The sequence below is a fragment of the Rhinopithecus roxellana genome, chromosome 5 (assembly GCF_007565055.1).
Source record: "Rhinopithecus roxellana isolate Shanxi Qingling chromosome 5, ASM756505v1, whole genome shotgun sequence".
Taxonomy (NCBI): domain Eukaryota; kingdom Metazoa; phylum Chordata; class Mammalia; order Primates; family Cercopithecidae; genus Rhinopithecus; species Rhinopithecus roxellana.
In genome coordinates, this window is record NC_044553.1 from 19,519,933 (window position 1) to 19,538,382 (window position 18,450).

Below are 18,450 nucleotides of genomic sequence, written 5' to 3' on the forward strand. Positions count from 1 at the left end.
GTAGTTTTGTGGAAAACTTGACAAGATTATTCAATTTTTCTATTTTTTCTTCATTACATTTGTTAAATTATATTTTTCTTGAAATCTGTCCAATGAATCAAAGTTTTGAGGCATAGGATTCTGAGATTATATATGCTCAAAAAAGTATGTTAAAATCACCACTGAACAGAAAACTAAATGGTACTTTTGTGATCCTCTAGTTCATCTCCTACCCTTATAGAGGAGAATGTTAAAGTTAAAAGCAATCCAGAGATCCAAGTACTCTTCCCCCACCTCACCTCAACATATAGCTGTTAAGTGACAGAACTCGGACTAGAATCTAAGTCTAGTGCTCTTTCCAATATGCTATGCTCATTTGTTAAATGGACTGCATCCATCAGTCAGCAAATCAAAGGGAGAACAGATAAGAGAGCTGTAATTAGGAACAACTTCAACCCCCGAGAAGAGATAATGTTCACTGTGTATGTGGTGGTTGTAGGCACTGTCTTCATATTCCTCTCCAGTTCCTCCATGATCTTATTATCCCTATATTCCTCAGTGAGAAGTGTGTGGTGGCTTCTCTGAATTCTAAGATCTTACCCAGTTCTAAGATACTCCTAGGTCTGATGGTAAAAATCCCCACAAATGGTAGTAAGATTCCCTACCTGCCCTGCCCCCTAATTTCAACAGTTTTGAGGGACTGTCTCCCAGAAGCTGGATACTGAGCAGCCAGGTAGTCTCAGCTTGTCACCAGAAAGAATGTAACTCTGTTTAGATCTCCACACATAAACGTATACTAAGACAGAGCTGATTCTCGGTGCACCGCAAAGACAAGAAAGTCTGTCTTCAAAAGTCCTGGAGCTTGGTTCTTCACTATCCCTTTTTGTTTACTGAATAAATACCTTAATTTGCCTGTTTCTTTCATTCAACAAAATTCATTGAAAGCACCCTACTAGATGCTGACATTTACTGATAAACTAGACGCAGATCATTAGAGGTCATCTGGTCATTCCATGAAGACTGCTTTCTTACCATGGCAGCCTGACTTGGTCTTGGTCCTTTCTTCCAAAGCAGTAGATGATTTGATTGTAACACTGATATACAGGTGTTATGCCTTCCCTCTTGAAATTTTCTCTGGGTACAGAACTCTAGATTGCACTCTACTCCCTTCCTAAACAGTACACTTAGGATATCTTTTCATTGACTCCAGATTTCAGTTGTTACTTGGAAATAGCACTTCTTTGAGGATAGTCTCTTAATGTCTTTCTTGTCTTTGTTTTCTGCACAGTTTCACTCTCTCTATATATATATTTATTTATTTTACATTTACTCTACACAGGATTTGAATTTCTTAAATCTAAGGATGGTGGGCTTTCATCAATCCTAGAAAACTGTGTCATTATCTCATCAAATATTGCCTCTATCCGATTCTGTTTCCTTTTCCTAGAATACCAATCAAGCATAGGCTAGAACTTCTAAACATGATCCTCCTTTTCTTTAAACCTTTCTTGATATTTTCTACCTTTTAATATTTGCATTGAATTCTAGGTAATTTCTTCTATCTTCAGTTAACAAATTCTCTGTGCGGTTATGGAAAATCTACTTCTACCATGTCTACTGCATTCATTAGTTTTGGTTATTATATTTTTTCACATCTTGAAGTATTTCATTCAACTCTGCTATGTCAATCTCTTTATAACTTCCTGTTTCCTACAGATATTTTCAAGCTTATTTCTTAAAACACAGAAAGTGAAACTGTTCTATAATCTACATATAACAATGTCATCTGAAATATGTAAGAGCTATTTTCTGCTGTATCCTGCTGTGTTTTCCTTACTGTGCCTTGTTTTCTTGTATGCTTTGTATGATGCCTAATAGTTGTGAAAGGTTGTTTGAAAGAGATTTCTGATGCACAGAATAAGGTGACTTTCTTCAAAAAGGATATAAATTTGCTTCCCCCAGCTAACAGGGCACTAGTTTTCTTGAATGTCTTGTATTATATGACTTGGGACTACGATTCCACACAATGCTGGTAACTTGGTTTACAATCTGTCAGATATGTTCTTTTACTCTTTTCTTGTTCTCTTCTTTCCCCTATCTGCTCAGTACTAAATCTCTCTCCTTGCAATCCTTTGGGAGCAGGAGAAGGCAGTGGATTTCCTCTTTTCTTAAAGCCCCAGTTTAAAGGGGTTTGGGGGGTATCTGTTAGGCTCATAAACCTAGAAGTGATCATTTTCCCCTTGATTCTGAATCTATCAGAACCTGAATCTCAGTTTTACAAACTGTTTTATCCAGACGGGCAAATGATTCAGGGTGGCCAGAGCTTTAAATATTTCTTTACCTTTATGTTCTTACCTTCTCTTCAATTTTGGCCTGGCATATTCCTTGAGCTCTTTGATAATGTAAAAAAGTTTTTTTGTTTTGGTTTTACAGTTTATCTAGTTTTTAGATGTCTTCAGCAGAAGAGTTGATCCAGATAACCTAGCCCAACAATATCAAAATTAAAAACAAATCAACCATTTTCTAATAATATCCACAAAGTTATTGGTTTTTGTTGATGCTTTTTCTTTTTTTTTTTTTTTTTTTTTTAAGTTAGATGTAGGACAGGGTTTGGCAGTTCCTCAAAAAGTTAAACATAGAACTTACTACACAATTCAAGAAATTCTGCTACTAACTAGATACCCAAGAGAAGTGAAAACTTATACCCATACCAAAACTTGTACACAAACTTCATAGTAGCAAATGGAATACTATTTGGTCACAGAATGAAGTACTGATACAGCTACCATACAGATGAACCTTGAAAACATTATGCTAAGCAAAAAAGCTGGACAAAAGACCACATATTGTATGACTCCATCTGTATCAAATTCCCAGAATACGTAAATCCATAGACACAGAAAGTACATTAGTTGTTGCCAGGATGTAGCGGAAGGAGTTGCTAAGTGACTGCTAATGGGTACTGGGTTTCTTTTTGGGTTGATAAAAATGTTCTGGAATTAGATAGCCTTCATGGTTGCACCAACTTGGGAATGTACTAAGAACCACTGAACTGGGTAATTTACACCGGTGAATTTTATGGTATACGAATTACATCTCATTTAAAAGAAGAGAAAAAAAGTTAATCTCAGGTATGTCTACCATATTTCAATAAGTAATTAAAATATGCATTCAATTTCACATGATAGTAAAGGATGTCTGGAGCAATTACTTATATAAAGACACAAGGTAATGTGACAGTACTACTACCGTGTATTAACCTGATGAATTAGGTTACTGAAAGCTCTGGGAATGTATACTAAGATCATGAAGTTATCATACTGGAAATCATATCATATTGTCCTAAGATGCATTAGTCCATCCTAATTAAAGTGTTGTCAGCATTTCTATTCAAGTAATTTTGTGTATTTACAGGACCCACCATAGTGGCCACTAGCTACACTAAGATGCCTTATGAGCATTTCAAGCTATCTCTCCAATTATCATTTATGTTCATGTGCAGAATACAAAGCTGCATAGGTTTTGCCATTTACGAGATTATCCAAGACTGCATACACTGCAATAGAGCAGAGGCCTCTATACTTATCTTTTTAAGTATGTTTACTTCTCTAAAGGTTGGAAGTAATATATATTAGATGTGGAGGATGGGGAGATAAGGAAATAAAGTTATCATTTCCAGTGTTACAGAGTAAAAAGAATCACGTCCTACACATTGAGTGTTTCTTCCACTTAAATATATTTTATATTTTTGTCCCTACTAGATTTTATAATATTTGATGAAGTTTTGAGTATCATAAATACTCTTCATTTATGATTACGTGAATGCTGAAGTACACAACACTACCTTTAGTTCCATTTTATAGGTCATTATTAAACTGTGTGCTGAATCTTTATTGAGCACTGAAAAATATTAATGTTCCTTAGCAAAGTCTTTGCCTCAAAGATCTACAGTCTTTCTTGCTCTCTATGGAAGCGGCTTCCTCATCACTTAAATGAAGTAGAGAGCCAGATCAGAGTTTCCCAACTGTTTTATAACACACAAACCACTTTTCACAGCATTATTAGGTCAATTCTCTCCATATATAAAAATATATAATATATATTTTATAAATTATGCAAATTTTCTATAAATCAATTTTTAAAAAGCATGATGTGTCAATATATTATATTCCTTAGAACACGGCCTAAACCCCCACTTTAATCTCCCCTCTCTATTCAAACCAAATGGAACTGCATTCCTCTTTCTATAATTCTCAACATTGCTAAAAACCTATCATAAGTAATAGGTGAGATTATTCAATTTATTTTTAAAAGCTACACAGTTCTTTTAAAATACTGCTAATCTGCTGCCAGATTAATTTCTGTAACAATGACTTATCTGACTACTTAAAACTTTTAAACACCCCTCTAAAGGCTGCCCAATGCCCATAGGACAAATATTAAATACCACAGCTGGGTATTCAAGACCATCTATCAACTATATTCAATTTGTCTCCTCCTTACCTTTGATTACTCCCCTATGCAAAGCCTCTATTCCCTAAACATTTTGTATATGATGTAAGGTAAATACTGAGGCTTATTTATTTTTTCCTATATGGATATCCAGGTTTTCCAGCACCATTTATTGAAAAGACTGTCCTTTTCTCATTGGTTTACCTTGGCTCTTTTGTCAAAAATTAATTAACCATGTATATGTGGGTACATTCCTGAGATCTCTATTCTGTTCTATTGAACTACATGCCTATCCCTATGTGAACACCACACTGTCTGAATTACTTCAGTTCTGTAGTAAATTCCACGGGTGTAACATCTGGCTAAATAAGCCAATCAGGACATTCTATCCTTTCTCTACCACTGTGTTTAGTGTTTTCAGAGTGGGAGATGGAGAGGCAAGTGATTTAAACAGTATAATTAGAATTAATTTTAGAACATCTGCTGTGGATTCTGGGACACAACTGATCTCTGATACTTTAGATTGATGCTCAAGAATATAGTAACCAATAGCCACATGTGGTTAAATTAAAATTTAAAAAGATTAAAAACTCAGGTTTTTCAGTTGCACTACACACTCAATAACCACACATAGTTAATGCCTACTATATTGGACAGCACAAATATGGAACATTTCCATCATCACGAATTCTATCATATAGTGCTGCTTTAGATGATGCTGTGTTCAGATATAAGGCCTAGAGCGGCCACTGCTATTTTATCAACATGAAAAAGCCAGTGTGAAGACAATGATGCATGGGCAAAGGCAGAGACCTGGAGCCCGCTTGAACACAGCCTAACCTCTACCATGCTGCTGGAATTTTTGTTACATGACATAACCAATACCCCTATTTTTATTTATTTATTTATTTATTTATTTATTTATTTATTTATTTATTTGACGGAGTCTCACTCTGTCGCCCAATACCCCTATTTTTACTATTTTTAAGACCAATTTCAGTGAGGTCTTCTGTTACCTGCATCTGGAAGCAACCTAACTACTATGGTATAGTTTTCAAAATGCTTTCACATATATTGTTTTAACTGATTACCAAAACTCAGTAAGATTTAAAAATTTAACGCTGTTCTCTCTGCCCTATTAAACATTGAGCTTAGTAACCCAGCACACTAATCATTCAATAAACAAATAATAGAGCAAATATATGTTAGAATACTAAATACAGATAGTTACTTTACTAATAAGTGACATATTAAGTAGGATCTGAGAGTCTAATATCAAATAACTTTCACAAAGTATCTAAAATGTTATTTTATACTGTCCTACAGAACATAACTGATAGGTTTTTAATAGACCAAAGTAACAAACCATTTTTAAAAACTTTATAAATGTGGAAAACTACAATAAAAATATTTTAATTATATAATAGTATGAGATAATCCTATATGAACATGGGTGGCAGAAAAAAAGCAAGCTAATGTCTTTAATTCCTCTACAAATACTAGTTGCTATTTCTACGTTCTTTTTTCAGAGCATAAACATTTTTAAGGTTTTCGAGGTAGATTCTGGAAATAACACTTAATCCCAGAAATTACCACAAAAGAAACCACTTATTTGAAAAGAAAATTTATATAAAAACAAAGCATGATAGAAGAATATTCCCCACTGAATCACAGGAGATAAATTCCAACATGCATAATAAAGTTTTGGTTTATTCTAGAAGGCTTAAGCATGTAGTGCCTATTTACCAAGTTTTAAAAATCACTGACATTTTAAAATCAATATGGAAGGTTTATCTTCTCATGTTTTACTGCTAATGAATTAAAATGAGAACTACAAGAAACATTATTTGAGGAAAAAACCATAATCCCATATAAATTACCTAAACATACAATGATATTCTCTATAAAAATATCCTTAGCGTACACAATCAGTGAAACACGTTAGAAATTTGAAAATTAACCAACTAAACAAAAACCTAGAAAATTATAAGGTATGTCTCATTTTCTAAAATACAGTTCATACTATCATTTGGATTTTTTTTTTTACCAGTACAGCACTGATGGCATAATTGTAAATTAAAAAGTTGAGTTATGACTAATCTATGCAAGAAGGTATCTTTCTGTAGAATCTAGAGCCCTACTCTCTCTCTGAGAAGAGCCACAAAAATAACTTCAAAATAAATATGAAAACTATACAGCTGTCTCTTTAATTTTAAATTACGTGTTTGAAGTGCCAAGTTTCACAAAACTGTATGTCTGCATTAGCCACCTATATACAAGAGAACTGAAAGATCATTTAGACTATATACATCTTACTTTACAGACTGACACAGAACACTGAGAAACACGGGAAGCACCTAGTATCTTCTGCCCTAAATGAGCTTCTGGCTCGAATAGCAGTATAATATCTTATCTTATAATATTTATATACTTAATGATTAATATTTGATGAGAAACATAAAAATCTTGGCATTCTAAGGGTCTTAAATTGATATTGAAGTGTATCTAACAAAGGACTTCTGCCATAAGATAATAAAATAGCCAGCATATCATCTTATTAGGAAAAAGGCAGCAATAGGGCCAGTTACCACTATATTCCCAGTGTTTAGCAAAATGCCTGGTACACAGTATGATAAACATCACTACAATAAATTTAAAATGTAGAACTATTACATTCAATATTTTTACCTCTTTTCTCTTCCTTTTTCTTCAACTCCCTTCAAAAAATTACCATACAGTTCCAACACAACTTACTGCTTGGGAAATGCAAGGAGAACCCTAAGCAGCTATTTTATTCAGCTCTTTCAGTGGCTATTTAAACCTGCAGGATAAAGTGAAGGGCCTTATATAGTTCATGAGGACCTGGTTTACTTCTCAGGTCTTAGTTATTCCACTCTTCACACTATACTCCAGTGACACTTGGCTGATTTCAACTTCATACACTAACTGCTATGTCTCATTTCCTAATTTCCACATAAGCTGCCCCTCTGACTTACAGCATCTTTGTTTTCCATTTAGCATATCCTTTAAAGCAAGGGTCCCTAACCCCCGGGGCCACAGACCCTGTTAGGAACCAGGCTGCACAGCAGGAAGTAAGTGGTGGGCGAGTAAACATTACTGCCTGAGCTCTGCCTCCTGTCACATCAGCAGTAGCATTAGATTCTCATAAGAGCATGAAACCTATTGTGAACTGCGTGAGCAAGGGATCTAGGTTGTGCATTCCTTATGAGAATCAAGTGCCTGATGATTTGAGGTAGAACAGTTTCATCTCAAAACCATCTCCCTGTCCACATTCCTCCCACCCCCAACCCCCATCCCTGGTGCCAACAAGGTTGGGGACTGCTGCTTTAAAGAACTCTGGTGATAGGATCACCTCTAGAGCAACTTTTCTCCGACCACTCTCTCGATCCTCTTTATCTCCTCTTCTCATTGGTCAAAAATATCTTCTGGAGAAAAAGGAACACTTTAACTGATAGTAAGTACTATTAATAAAATATTCAATCCCTGACACATATGACATAAAAAGAACATATAGATAGGTATTGATCAAGAATCACAAGAAATGTATTACAGAAAGATGAGTTATATATACAGGTGATATCTATCATCTTCCCCCCCCAACATGAACTTTCATTTGTTTATCAATGATATCAACCTCTAATGGAGAAAAATATGAACCTCAAGAAAAATCACACTTAAGAGACACGTAGTCCCTTATAAAAAGCACATAAACAGAAACCAATAATTGTAAGATAATATTCAAATACATAGCAAAATAAAAGTAGTAAAATTGAAATTACAAGAGCTATGGCAAATGCTGTGTGAGGTGATGGTGCAGTGACATGTGGGAAGCGGAGGAGAGCCATGAGGATTGTGTACCTCACCCTGTGAATCATCATCCTGCTGCTTCAGGCTCTGTTAGGAATAAAAGAGCAGAGCAAGGGACTGGGGGTGGAGGAAAGCTTTGTCTTGTCTTCAGATGTCTCACTATTTTTTCCCTTTCCCTGATGCTCCACTGCAGCCCTGTAAAACATTAGGCAAGCCTCTTAAATACTCCCTGTCTGCTCCATTCCTCATCTGTAACATGGGGAGAAAAGACGACTGGCTCACAAAGCCTCTTTGAGAATATCATGATACTGTCAGAAAATCCAAGCATAATCATGTTTCTACTTTTGTACAGTCAGCACTAGATGATCTTAGCAGATAAGTCATTTAACTTTCTTTTCTGTTCATCTGAGGAGCCAGATTCCACCTCTGACTCATCCCCACCACACGTCTCAAAGAAGCACCCTTCAAAGAAACTACACTCACACAAGCTCTTATAACCATGTAGAACTGAACTGAAATGTAACCCATTAGAAATGTATTCCTTAGGTGCAAGGCACACCAATACTGCATAATAGTTTGAATTACTTTTTAAAGGGTTTTTAAAATTACAGTTTGTGCTTGCTCACTGTTTGAAATTATTTCAGGGGATATTCTTGAGGATAAAAATGTTTAAAAAGCTGGATAGCCACTCCCAAGAAACTGTTAACCTGAAACTTTTAGTCTATAACTGCACTTTAAGGCAAGTTAATTCAAACTAATTCATGACTGCTTAGGCTTCATCTCAAAAGCTGCAGATTCAGTAGGTCTAAGGTGGGACCAAGAACTTGCATTCCTAGGAAGTCTCTGGGGATGCTGATGCTGCTGGTCAGGGTACTACACATTTTGAGGACCAGTGATTTTAAATAACGTACTCTCAAGTATGATCACTTTCACTACCATCTGCTTTTACTTTCTAATTGATAGATGGATCTTATACTGATTCCCTATCTTCCTTTCTTTTAGATGTTACTTCCAAATTCTTTTGTAACTTGAAAATAGGCAGGGATTTTTAAGACTCAAATAAACAGATTTTCTCTTCTTCAGAATACAAATTATCAACATCTGACTTAATTTATCAATGCCTCCATTGCCTCAACGTGAAATAAGGGCAACAATAAGGATTCAATAAGATAATTCAAAGAAAGTCTTTACTAGACCATGTTAAGTGCTTAATAATATCTATTATTCTTACTGCTATTATCTTCACTAATTTTCTGTTCGTTAGTGAAAAAAAACTTATTCATGATTGCTATGTATTATACATTATTGGTATATGTATAAAATCTTATCTATTTATGGTAAAGCGTTCCAGAGCTCCACTGGATGCAGTAAACTAGGGAGCAAGGGGGAAAGGTTAATGTCACAGACCTGGGTTCTCATCCTGGTTCTGCCACTAAATTGCTACATGACTCTAGGCAACTCATTTTAATGTGCATCCCAATTTTTGCTTCTGAAAAAGCTTACCTTGGGTATGAAGATTAAATGAGATCATGTGAGAAGAATTTTTTTTAAGTACTGTAGTATTCCTGTGATGAAAAACTCCTCTCTTTGGGAATAGTGCACAAGATATTAACAAGAGAGATAAATGGCCATGACCCTTTTATTTACATCCTTAAATGACAGCACAATAATCTGAATTGTCACACAAATGATTTCAGAATGTTGCCCAGTCATGGCTATTTTTAAAAAATTATAAGCAGAAATATTTAGTATTTTCAATATTTCTGCCAAATGACAGGAAAAAACATGGATACAAAAGTCATCTCAAGTGTTTTTTAGGTAGCATCTGCTAAAATCCTCATTTGTTGCCTTTTAGTATAATTGTTCTTTTGATGCAGAATCCCAAAGCCTCTATTGGCTCTAGGCTTTTATTTAGTATAAATTCTAATTACACACATACACATGTGTATGAACAACGGCAACTGCTTGTGTTGGTAATTTCCATCTGTGGTTTCCTATACTCTAGGACATATCTAATATTCCTGTAAAATTATATAATATAGTTTATAATTTTTAATCTTAATTTTACTGAAAAGAAAACTGAGGAGTTTTAACATTTTCTTCATACATTTAAATTAAATTACTACATTTTATAGGACCAAACAAAAGTCTGTCACCTATTTTTGTATCAATGCTTAATAGATACTTGAAAAGTATCTTGAAAACTTGAAAAGTTGAAAAGATAAAATGTATGTCTTTGACAACATTCTTTGTGGAATGTCACCTAATGAAATATGGGAAATAAAGTTATAAAACTCATGTTCTGTAAGAAATATACTACTGAAAAGCAGGGTGGAAATATTTTAAAGTCAGATGTATTTTAACACAGCAATATTCTTCATTTCAAAGAAATTGAGTTATGAAGTCTCTTATGAATCTCACCCTAATGGCAATCTCTTAATTTACTAATGTATAAGTTTGCTTTTTCACATATTCAGCTTTCTTAATGTAGGAGATATATACATCCTCAAGACACTGCAAAGCTTAATTTAAAATACCTAAATGCAATTTAAAATACGTAAGTACAAATTAAAAAAATAAAGCTGCATAGAAATAATTTTTAAAATTTTATCAACTCTAACCAAAGTTTTAAAAATTGATTAAAATTTTAAATTTAAGAACTAGTTTAAAAGCATAATTAATATAAAATGAGACAGAACAAAGATAGATGGATTTAAGTTTACAAATAAAACTGAAACAGAAAAATAAGAGCACCATGTCTACCTGTTTATAATCAACAATATTCAAATACCAACTTTTAATACATTATATTAATTTTATAGTACTGCCACAAAACACACTATATTTAACTCTCCAGACCTAATACATGTGCATCCTTGTACTACAGACTACACAGGTGTGGTTAACAGCATATCTTCACAGTACATCCTCAAAGGGCTTGTATACTGGATACAATAGAAAAGGAATATATCCAATGAAGACGCCACGTTAATCTACTCAAGACTTTGTCAAAGCATATTTCAGTAATATAGGGAAAGTAAAATCCTGCTGATTTTCAAGACTAACATATATGCAAATGGAAATATGTGGAGTCAGGTTATAGGCCTTACGAAAGCTGTTGTTTTCAGAGTTTGTGTCATCGTTGGTCATATAATGACACAAACTCTTAAGTGTATTGGTCATATACTTTAGAAAACACTCTAAAGTAGATCACTTATACCTGTTTATGCCTCTATTTTCTCCTGATGTTTTCAACCACATGAGATGGTTAAGAAGTCCAGAACCTTACCACCAACTTGTTCAAAGTTTTTATAAATATACATAAAATCTTCTGTTGGTAAAAGTATATCTCAATGGTTTATAAAAATATGGGTAGGAAGAATAATCTTCTGGCTTGAATTAGGAATCTCTAAATAAGATCAACTTGCAAAGCACATAGAAGCCCCTCAAATATTTGTCAAATGAGTAAATGGGCATCAAAAAGCCTGCTTCCCATTAATACGACTGCCTGAAAGGAAACTGTGAAAAAGGAAAAAATGGTATTCCAAAAATATCCTTAAACGAGATACTTGTAAAGCGCTTTGTAAAAACTAGGGCCCATAGGAAGCTCTATGTAAGTAACTTCATTACTGTTATCCCGTAAACTTAATTTGGACCACAGCAAACTGTATAGATGCATCGGCCTAAGCCATTACACCACTGGCAAAAAGAACTCATATGTGAATTGCACTACTAGTGAGGACGTAGGTTGCATCTTCTTTATATGTGAAAAAAGGCCTATCTTACAAGTTTACCAACCACTCTCATAAAAGTTGACTCAGTAAGACATTAATAAGAAGTGCGAATTAAGCCTTGTAATTTATCCTACCACAATAAATTAATCCCTAATAATCTGTCTTCTATCTACTGTATTTATATAATTTAAAACTTCACAAGGAACTATTAACACGATTCATTTTAATTTATTTTGAGGAAATGCAAATAAAAAGAAAACATCAAAATCCCAATTGACAACTGAGCTGCAAAAGTTTTCCTTCATATTGAAACAGACTGCAATATAGGAGACTGCTTAAAAAAAAATTTGGGATCTGCTCTCTTACACTTCGCTGACCACAACAGAGATGAAGATTGAGGTAGTTTGAAAATTCTATGAGGATTAAATCAGACTGCATTCTCCGTGTTCTCTAGGGAAGTAAGCTTTAGGCATTGTGAAGTACCCTCAACTTCCAGGGACCAAGAATAACAACTACTGCAATGAAAGAGCAGAGTAGTTAGGGTTAAGGAGGTGGTTGCCTCTATAATGAAATTAGCTAGAATACTTATTTGCTGACATTATCAAAGTCAGTTCCATTGGTTTGAGTTGAGGCAGTGTAACTTTTGATGAGACATTTAGATTTATAACATAAGAAGCTATTTTAAACACAACAGGCTTACTCTCCACTTCAAGAAAATCCAGTTATGAAGTCTCCTAACAAAGCTTACCTGAATGATCCCCTAATTTACAAAATCACAATACAAAATGTATTCATGACATATAACAGGGGAAAGGTCTACTATACAGTGTTATAAATAAATGATAACATATAACATAAATGCTAAATAATATAATTTATAAATGACATAAATATAACTGCATTAAGGGGTTTAGCTAAAGATATAACCATTTAGTTTAATCAAAGTTATCAACAAAAGCAAAATAAAAAATTTCATATACAATTCGGGGAGGTAAACAGCAGCAAGCCCCGTAAATAAAACTGTGGATAAGTCAAGCAATAGAGATGAGTCCCAGCTGTAATTATGCTATACTTTTACTTCTCATTTGAAAAAATGGCTAAAAAGTAACAAAAGTTGTTTTTAAAATGTAAGTAATAGTTTTTATGTGTGTAGTAATGGTACCAATCACTGCCCAAAGAGGGACAGTTAAGGCAAAGAAGTATAGAGGAAATTTAAAATGCATTTTTGGAAAAATAATAACTTGTGGAGGCAAATAAATTAGATTCCTATACAACAAAAAAAGCTAAATTATCTTTAATTTCAAATATCAGAAATACAATCTAGATTAGGACTCCACTTGTTCTTTTTCAGTTGTTCCACAAAATCCTCACATGGTTAAATGCCTAACTTAATACTTTTCTATTACAAACTAAGCCAAAACATGCATCTTTCAAGTAATAAAAAACTCCTCCACTGAATAAATATAAAATAAAACCTCCAAATATAAACAAAAGAGACAAAAGTAACTATGAAGCTAATTTAAAATGTGATTAGAAATACACATGGAAAAGTTATCTCATGGAAGATCTTGAAACACAGAAGATATAAAGGGGGAAGTATACTGGTTTCCATTTTGAAGGTTTTATTGTAAAACACTATTTCTGAGAAGATCATTCTAATAATAAATCCTTTTATTTTTCACTTAATTAGGTTGGTAGAACTATGAGAGCTATCAAATAGGCAGCAGATAAAGAAAATGAGGACTTTCTCCTCTTCCCCAACTGAAGCACTATTAACAAAGCAAATATTATTTACACAATTGTTGTTTTCTTAAGTGTTTGAAGTTGTGAGTTGTCAATGACATAATGAAATGATTAAGATATATCAAAACTGTAACTTCAAAAGATGTTCAAAAATGATAAGTCTCTTACAATATTAATTTTAAAACTCATACAAAATAATCATAGATGAAATGCTAGATTATGCTGGTATACATGGTAAAACAATAGTTTACTTTGTCTGAATGAATAGGATATGTTTAAAACACAAGTGAGTCACCATACAGCAATCACTCTTCTAAGAAATGATTCAGAGAAAAGACACGTATATACCTAATTTATGCTTTAGATGTAAAAGTCATTCTGACAGTTAATGCTATTAAAATATTTCAGTATTACTTGCAATTCACGCATTACTAGCAATTCACGCATTACTAGATATGTTACCTCAACAATATCCGAGTTGGTTCTGCTTTCATGAGGTTCATTATATTCTGTATACTTGAGAAGAACTTTGTCCATATCAGTGCTAGCATATTGAAACAGTTTGTTAGAGCTGTTGAAAATGATGAGTGCTATTTCACAGTCACAGAGCACACTAAGTTCATAGGCTTTCTTCATTAATCCAAACTTTCTCTTTGTAAAAGTGACCTAAACAATAAAAAAGGTATATTTTTATTAAAAGCATTAGTAGTACTTGAATATGGGCTATCTAAAGATGAATCTTCTTCTTAATACTGAGCCAGATTTCAAAGATGGAAAAGGTTCCTAGCTTCATGCTCCCTATGAGCCTTACCTCTCCCATTGTGCTACAGTCCTACATTTGTTTTGTACATGCAAGCTCTCTGACAGAGCTGTCTCCTGGGGAAGTATTTCCTTATCCTTGGCTGCCACTCCACTACAGAAGGGAAGAACTGCAGAAGGAAACAGTTGATCCGTGTTCCCTTATCATTCAGTTAAAATTGTTACCATCAGAAACCCCAAATCCCAGCCAGGTAATGTAGCATCAGCCAGACTTTAATCCCTAAACAACTAAATACATCCATTAATCTAACATATTTCTCCCCCCTCCCAAGCCCTTCTCTACTGTATCCACTGAAATTCAGAGTCTGGGATCAGCAAATTCCCCAGAGTCCTCAAATTCTTCTTTAACTGTTTCTTTCTTTAACTGAAACCGGTTACCTGAAATCCTCTGTAACAGAGACCCCTCCCCCACCCCGCCAAATTTTATTTACATCCCTTATACTGACTGAAAGCCCTAGAAGAGATGTCTTTTTATGCTCTGTAATCTCTCTTCGACACTGCTTTTCTTTCCCTTCCCTTCAAAAACTTCAAATATTTTGAAGCTCATGCCATATAAAAATTATGCCACCCAACACCCTCCTTGGGGTGAGCAAGAGTTACCCTTGATCCCTCTTCTTCTAATAAGGGATGGGAAAGGAGTGCGAGGGAACTCTCTGCACTTTCTGCTCAATGCTGTTGTGAACCTAAAACTTCTCTAAAACATAAAGTCTATTTAAAAAAGTTTTTGAAAGGTAAGAATGTACTTTTGAATAATCTTTGGAATTGTGAAATAACATAAAGTTCAGCAATTTTCCCCATGGATATCTATCATATGATTTTCTTCCTATAACTTTAACTACTAGGCTAGACTTAAAATCAGTTATTGCAGTAGCTATTAAAGAAGTAGAGGATCTTCAGTATCATGAAAAGCGATTACAGCCACTAGAAATTTTTTTCACAGGCATAACTTTAATATCCTCTTTCATTACAGGTATAATACGTACATGTAAAAGCAAAACAACAACAAAATTCACTTCACATGTACAATTCAAAGACATTTCTGTATTTTTTCAGTCTATTTCCTATGTAGCATGATAAAACTAAACAGTAGTACAGTAGTTCAACGGTTTTCACTAAATTTAAGCAGAGTATCTGTTTTCTCCCTATAGTAACACCAAATTCATTTAACATCTACACATCCTAGCATTTAATCACTTTAATCACTCTTAATTTTATGTAGATCTAACCTCATTAATAGTCTCAAAACCTTATGTTTCCTCTGTATTTCTCAAGTGCACAAAGCACAATACTCCAGGTATTATACGACTGCTCATATATTCTGTTAGCTAGTAAATCGAATGAAAATAGAGTTGAGAACGTTCTTTAAATTTTCATTTAACAAGAAAATTTAACTAGCCAATACAATCTAGTCTGTTCAAGATACATATTTACGTGTAAATTGTGTCATATATCCAAATCACCTTTTATGAATTATCTTTGAATACTGGTCTATATTTGATACTTTAAAATTCTCGGCAGGGTGCGGTGGCTCACGCCTGTAATCCCAGCACTTTGGGAGGCTGAGGCGGGCGAATCACGAGGTCAGGAGATCGAGATCACTCTGGCTAACAATGCGAAACCTCGTCTCTACTGAAAATACAAAAAATCAGCTGGGCGTGGTGGCAGGCGCCTGTAGTCCCAGCTACTCGGGAGGCTGAGGCAGGAGAATGGCGTGAACCCAGGAGGCGGAGCTTGCAGTAAGCCGAGATTGTACCACTGTACTCCAGCCTGGGGGACAGAGCAAGACTCCGTCTCAAAAAAAAAAAAAAAAAATTTCTCAATATAAAACAGATACAAGTAAAAAAAAACCTCAACATCTGTTGATGTACTTGTTTTTACAAACAGATTTGGGAACAAACAAAAACAAAATAGAATACAATGGAGGAAAGCAATAAGGAAAGGAATGAAAAAATACTATCACTTATGACAAGAGTATTATGCCTAGAAGATTAGATTATAACAAAATATAACAAGTCACAAAGCAAGAAAACAAGCTGCTAAGAGTCTACATTTTGCCTCAATTTTAGTGTTTTCAGTTCAAAAGAAGTTTTTGGTTGTCATACAGAGATTTTCCTTCTACATATAGCTAAGACATCTAAAAGTGAAAAATCAGTAAAAGCCAACTAATTAATTAGTACCGTGTTAATTACTAATTTTACAATATAGCCACGTTTTAGTTCATAAATTTCACATGAAAGAGGTAACGTAATCTAAAATTAGGCTACAGAATACTAACTACATAATTAAAACTCAAGATTCAACTTTATCATTCTAAGACAATATTTTTAAACTGATGATTTTAATTACATTAAAATGATGTAAATTCTTTATATAAAGAAATCACAAAATTTAGTTTTAAATTCAAAATGGAATAAAGTCGTGTTTACTCCTCTCTACTCCTCTAAAAACATGCATACGTACACATACATACATACATAATAAAAAAGAGACTGGGCTTTCTTCAAGGAAAGTAAGAATCCCAAACTACAAATTTTCATCTGCCAGATTTGATGAAACTTAGATGAAAATGAAAGTGGATTCAGAGAATTCACACTGAGTTCTTCACAAAAGTGGCAATGTCCTCTGAGAGGATCCTCTGATTAGTGCTGGAAGATTCACAAGTGTGAGAAGTCCATGAAATAAGAATCTTGTTCTAAATGTAGAACGCCAGGTAAGGTGAAAGCAAAGCAAATAAAGAAAATAATTTTATAGGAAAGCTATTTCTGTTAACTCATACCTAATTGCCAAAACTGTCAGAGATCACAGATCTAAAATGTGAGCTGGTATGGCTCAGAAAAGAATGAGAAGAGAAAAAAAATCAAATCATAACAGAGATTTTTAGCACAATAATAAAAATCAATCAAAACAGAAAACTAAAATGAATAGAAAAAAGTTGTTTGTATTGTTGACAGATAATGAAGACACCAAAAAAGCCCAGAGCAATTGGCAAAGGGAAAATATTTATTAAAAAATAAAATACAGAAAGGCCATACCATCTCTTAAAAAAAGTGACAAGGAATAATCAAATTCATGGCATATTCAGATTAAGTTATTGAATGTCAAGGTCAAAGAAAGAATACCGTGTACACCAAGGAAGGAAGTGGGTCACTTTTAAGAAGGGAAAAAACTCAATCGGGTGTTAGAATTCTGGCAACATTCAAAATCACAAGACCAAATCTCTACGATGTTCTGGGGAAAAGAAATAGGGCCTATACCTAGAACGTTAGATCTAGCCAAATTAGACTTCAAGTATAAAGACAATAAACATTTTCAAACTTAAAAAAACTCAGGAAGTATAACACCTACAAGCCCTTGTTAGGGGCCAAAAAAAAAAAAAAAAAAAAAAAAAAAACAAGCATTACTTGCTGAAAAAAAAAAGTCATCTGAGTAGAATATAAGTTGAAAAAAGTTCAATGCTGCACACTCAGCTTCTAAAACAAAGATACTGTGTGGCAGTGAGTCGGTGCTAAAAAAAAATTTGTTGAATAAATCTGTAAAGGAATAATGAAGAAACAGTGAGAAACCCCAGAGGTTATGCTGGAAAATGTACGGGGTAATGGGTGTGGAGGCTTGTATTCTGGAGAAGAAATTGGCCAGTGGGATTATGAGAAGACAATTTTTTTTTTTTTTTTGGAGACAGAGTCTCGCTCTGCTGCCCAGGTTGGAGTGCAGTGGCGTGATCTCGGCTCACTGCAAGCTCAGCCTCCCGGGTTCACTCCATCCTCCTGCCTCAGCCTCCTGAGTAGCTGGGACTACAGGCCACCCTGCAACGCCCAGCTAATTTTTTGTATTTTTTTTTAGTACAGACGGGGTTTCACCGTGTTAACCAGGATGGTCTGGATCTTCTGACCTTGTG

The 18,450-nt window shown here is 34.2% G+C and overlaps 1 protein-coding gene across 18 annotated transcripts in view; it reads right to left on the bottom strand.

The window, feature by feature from the left end:
• Positions 1–18,450, bottom strand: part of MEF2A (myocyte enhancer factor 2A) — a 162,458-nt gene that overhangs the window by 63,981 nt on the left and 80,027 nt on the right. For all 18 annotated transcript variants that reach the window (XM_030930110.1, XM_030930109.1, XM_030930094.1 and 15 more), the window contains one exon: positions 14,199–14,402. In XM_030930110.1, coding sequence (XP_030785970.1) covers positions 14,199–14,402 — 204 coding nt within the window. The remainder of the gene's footprint in view (positions 1–14,198; positions 14,403–18,450) is intronic.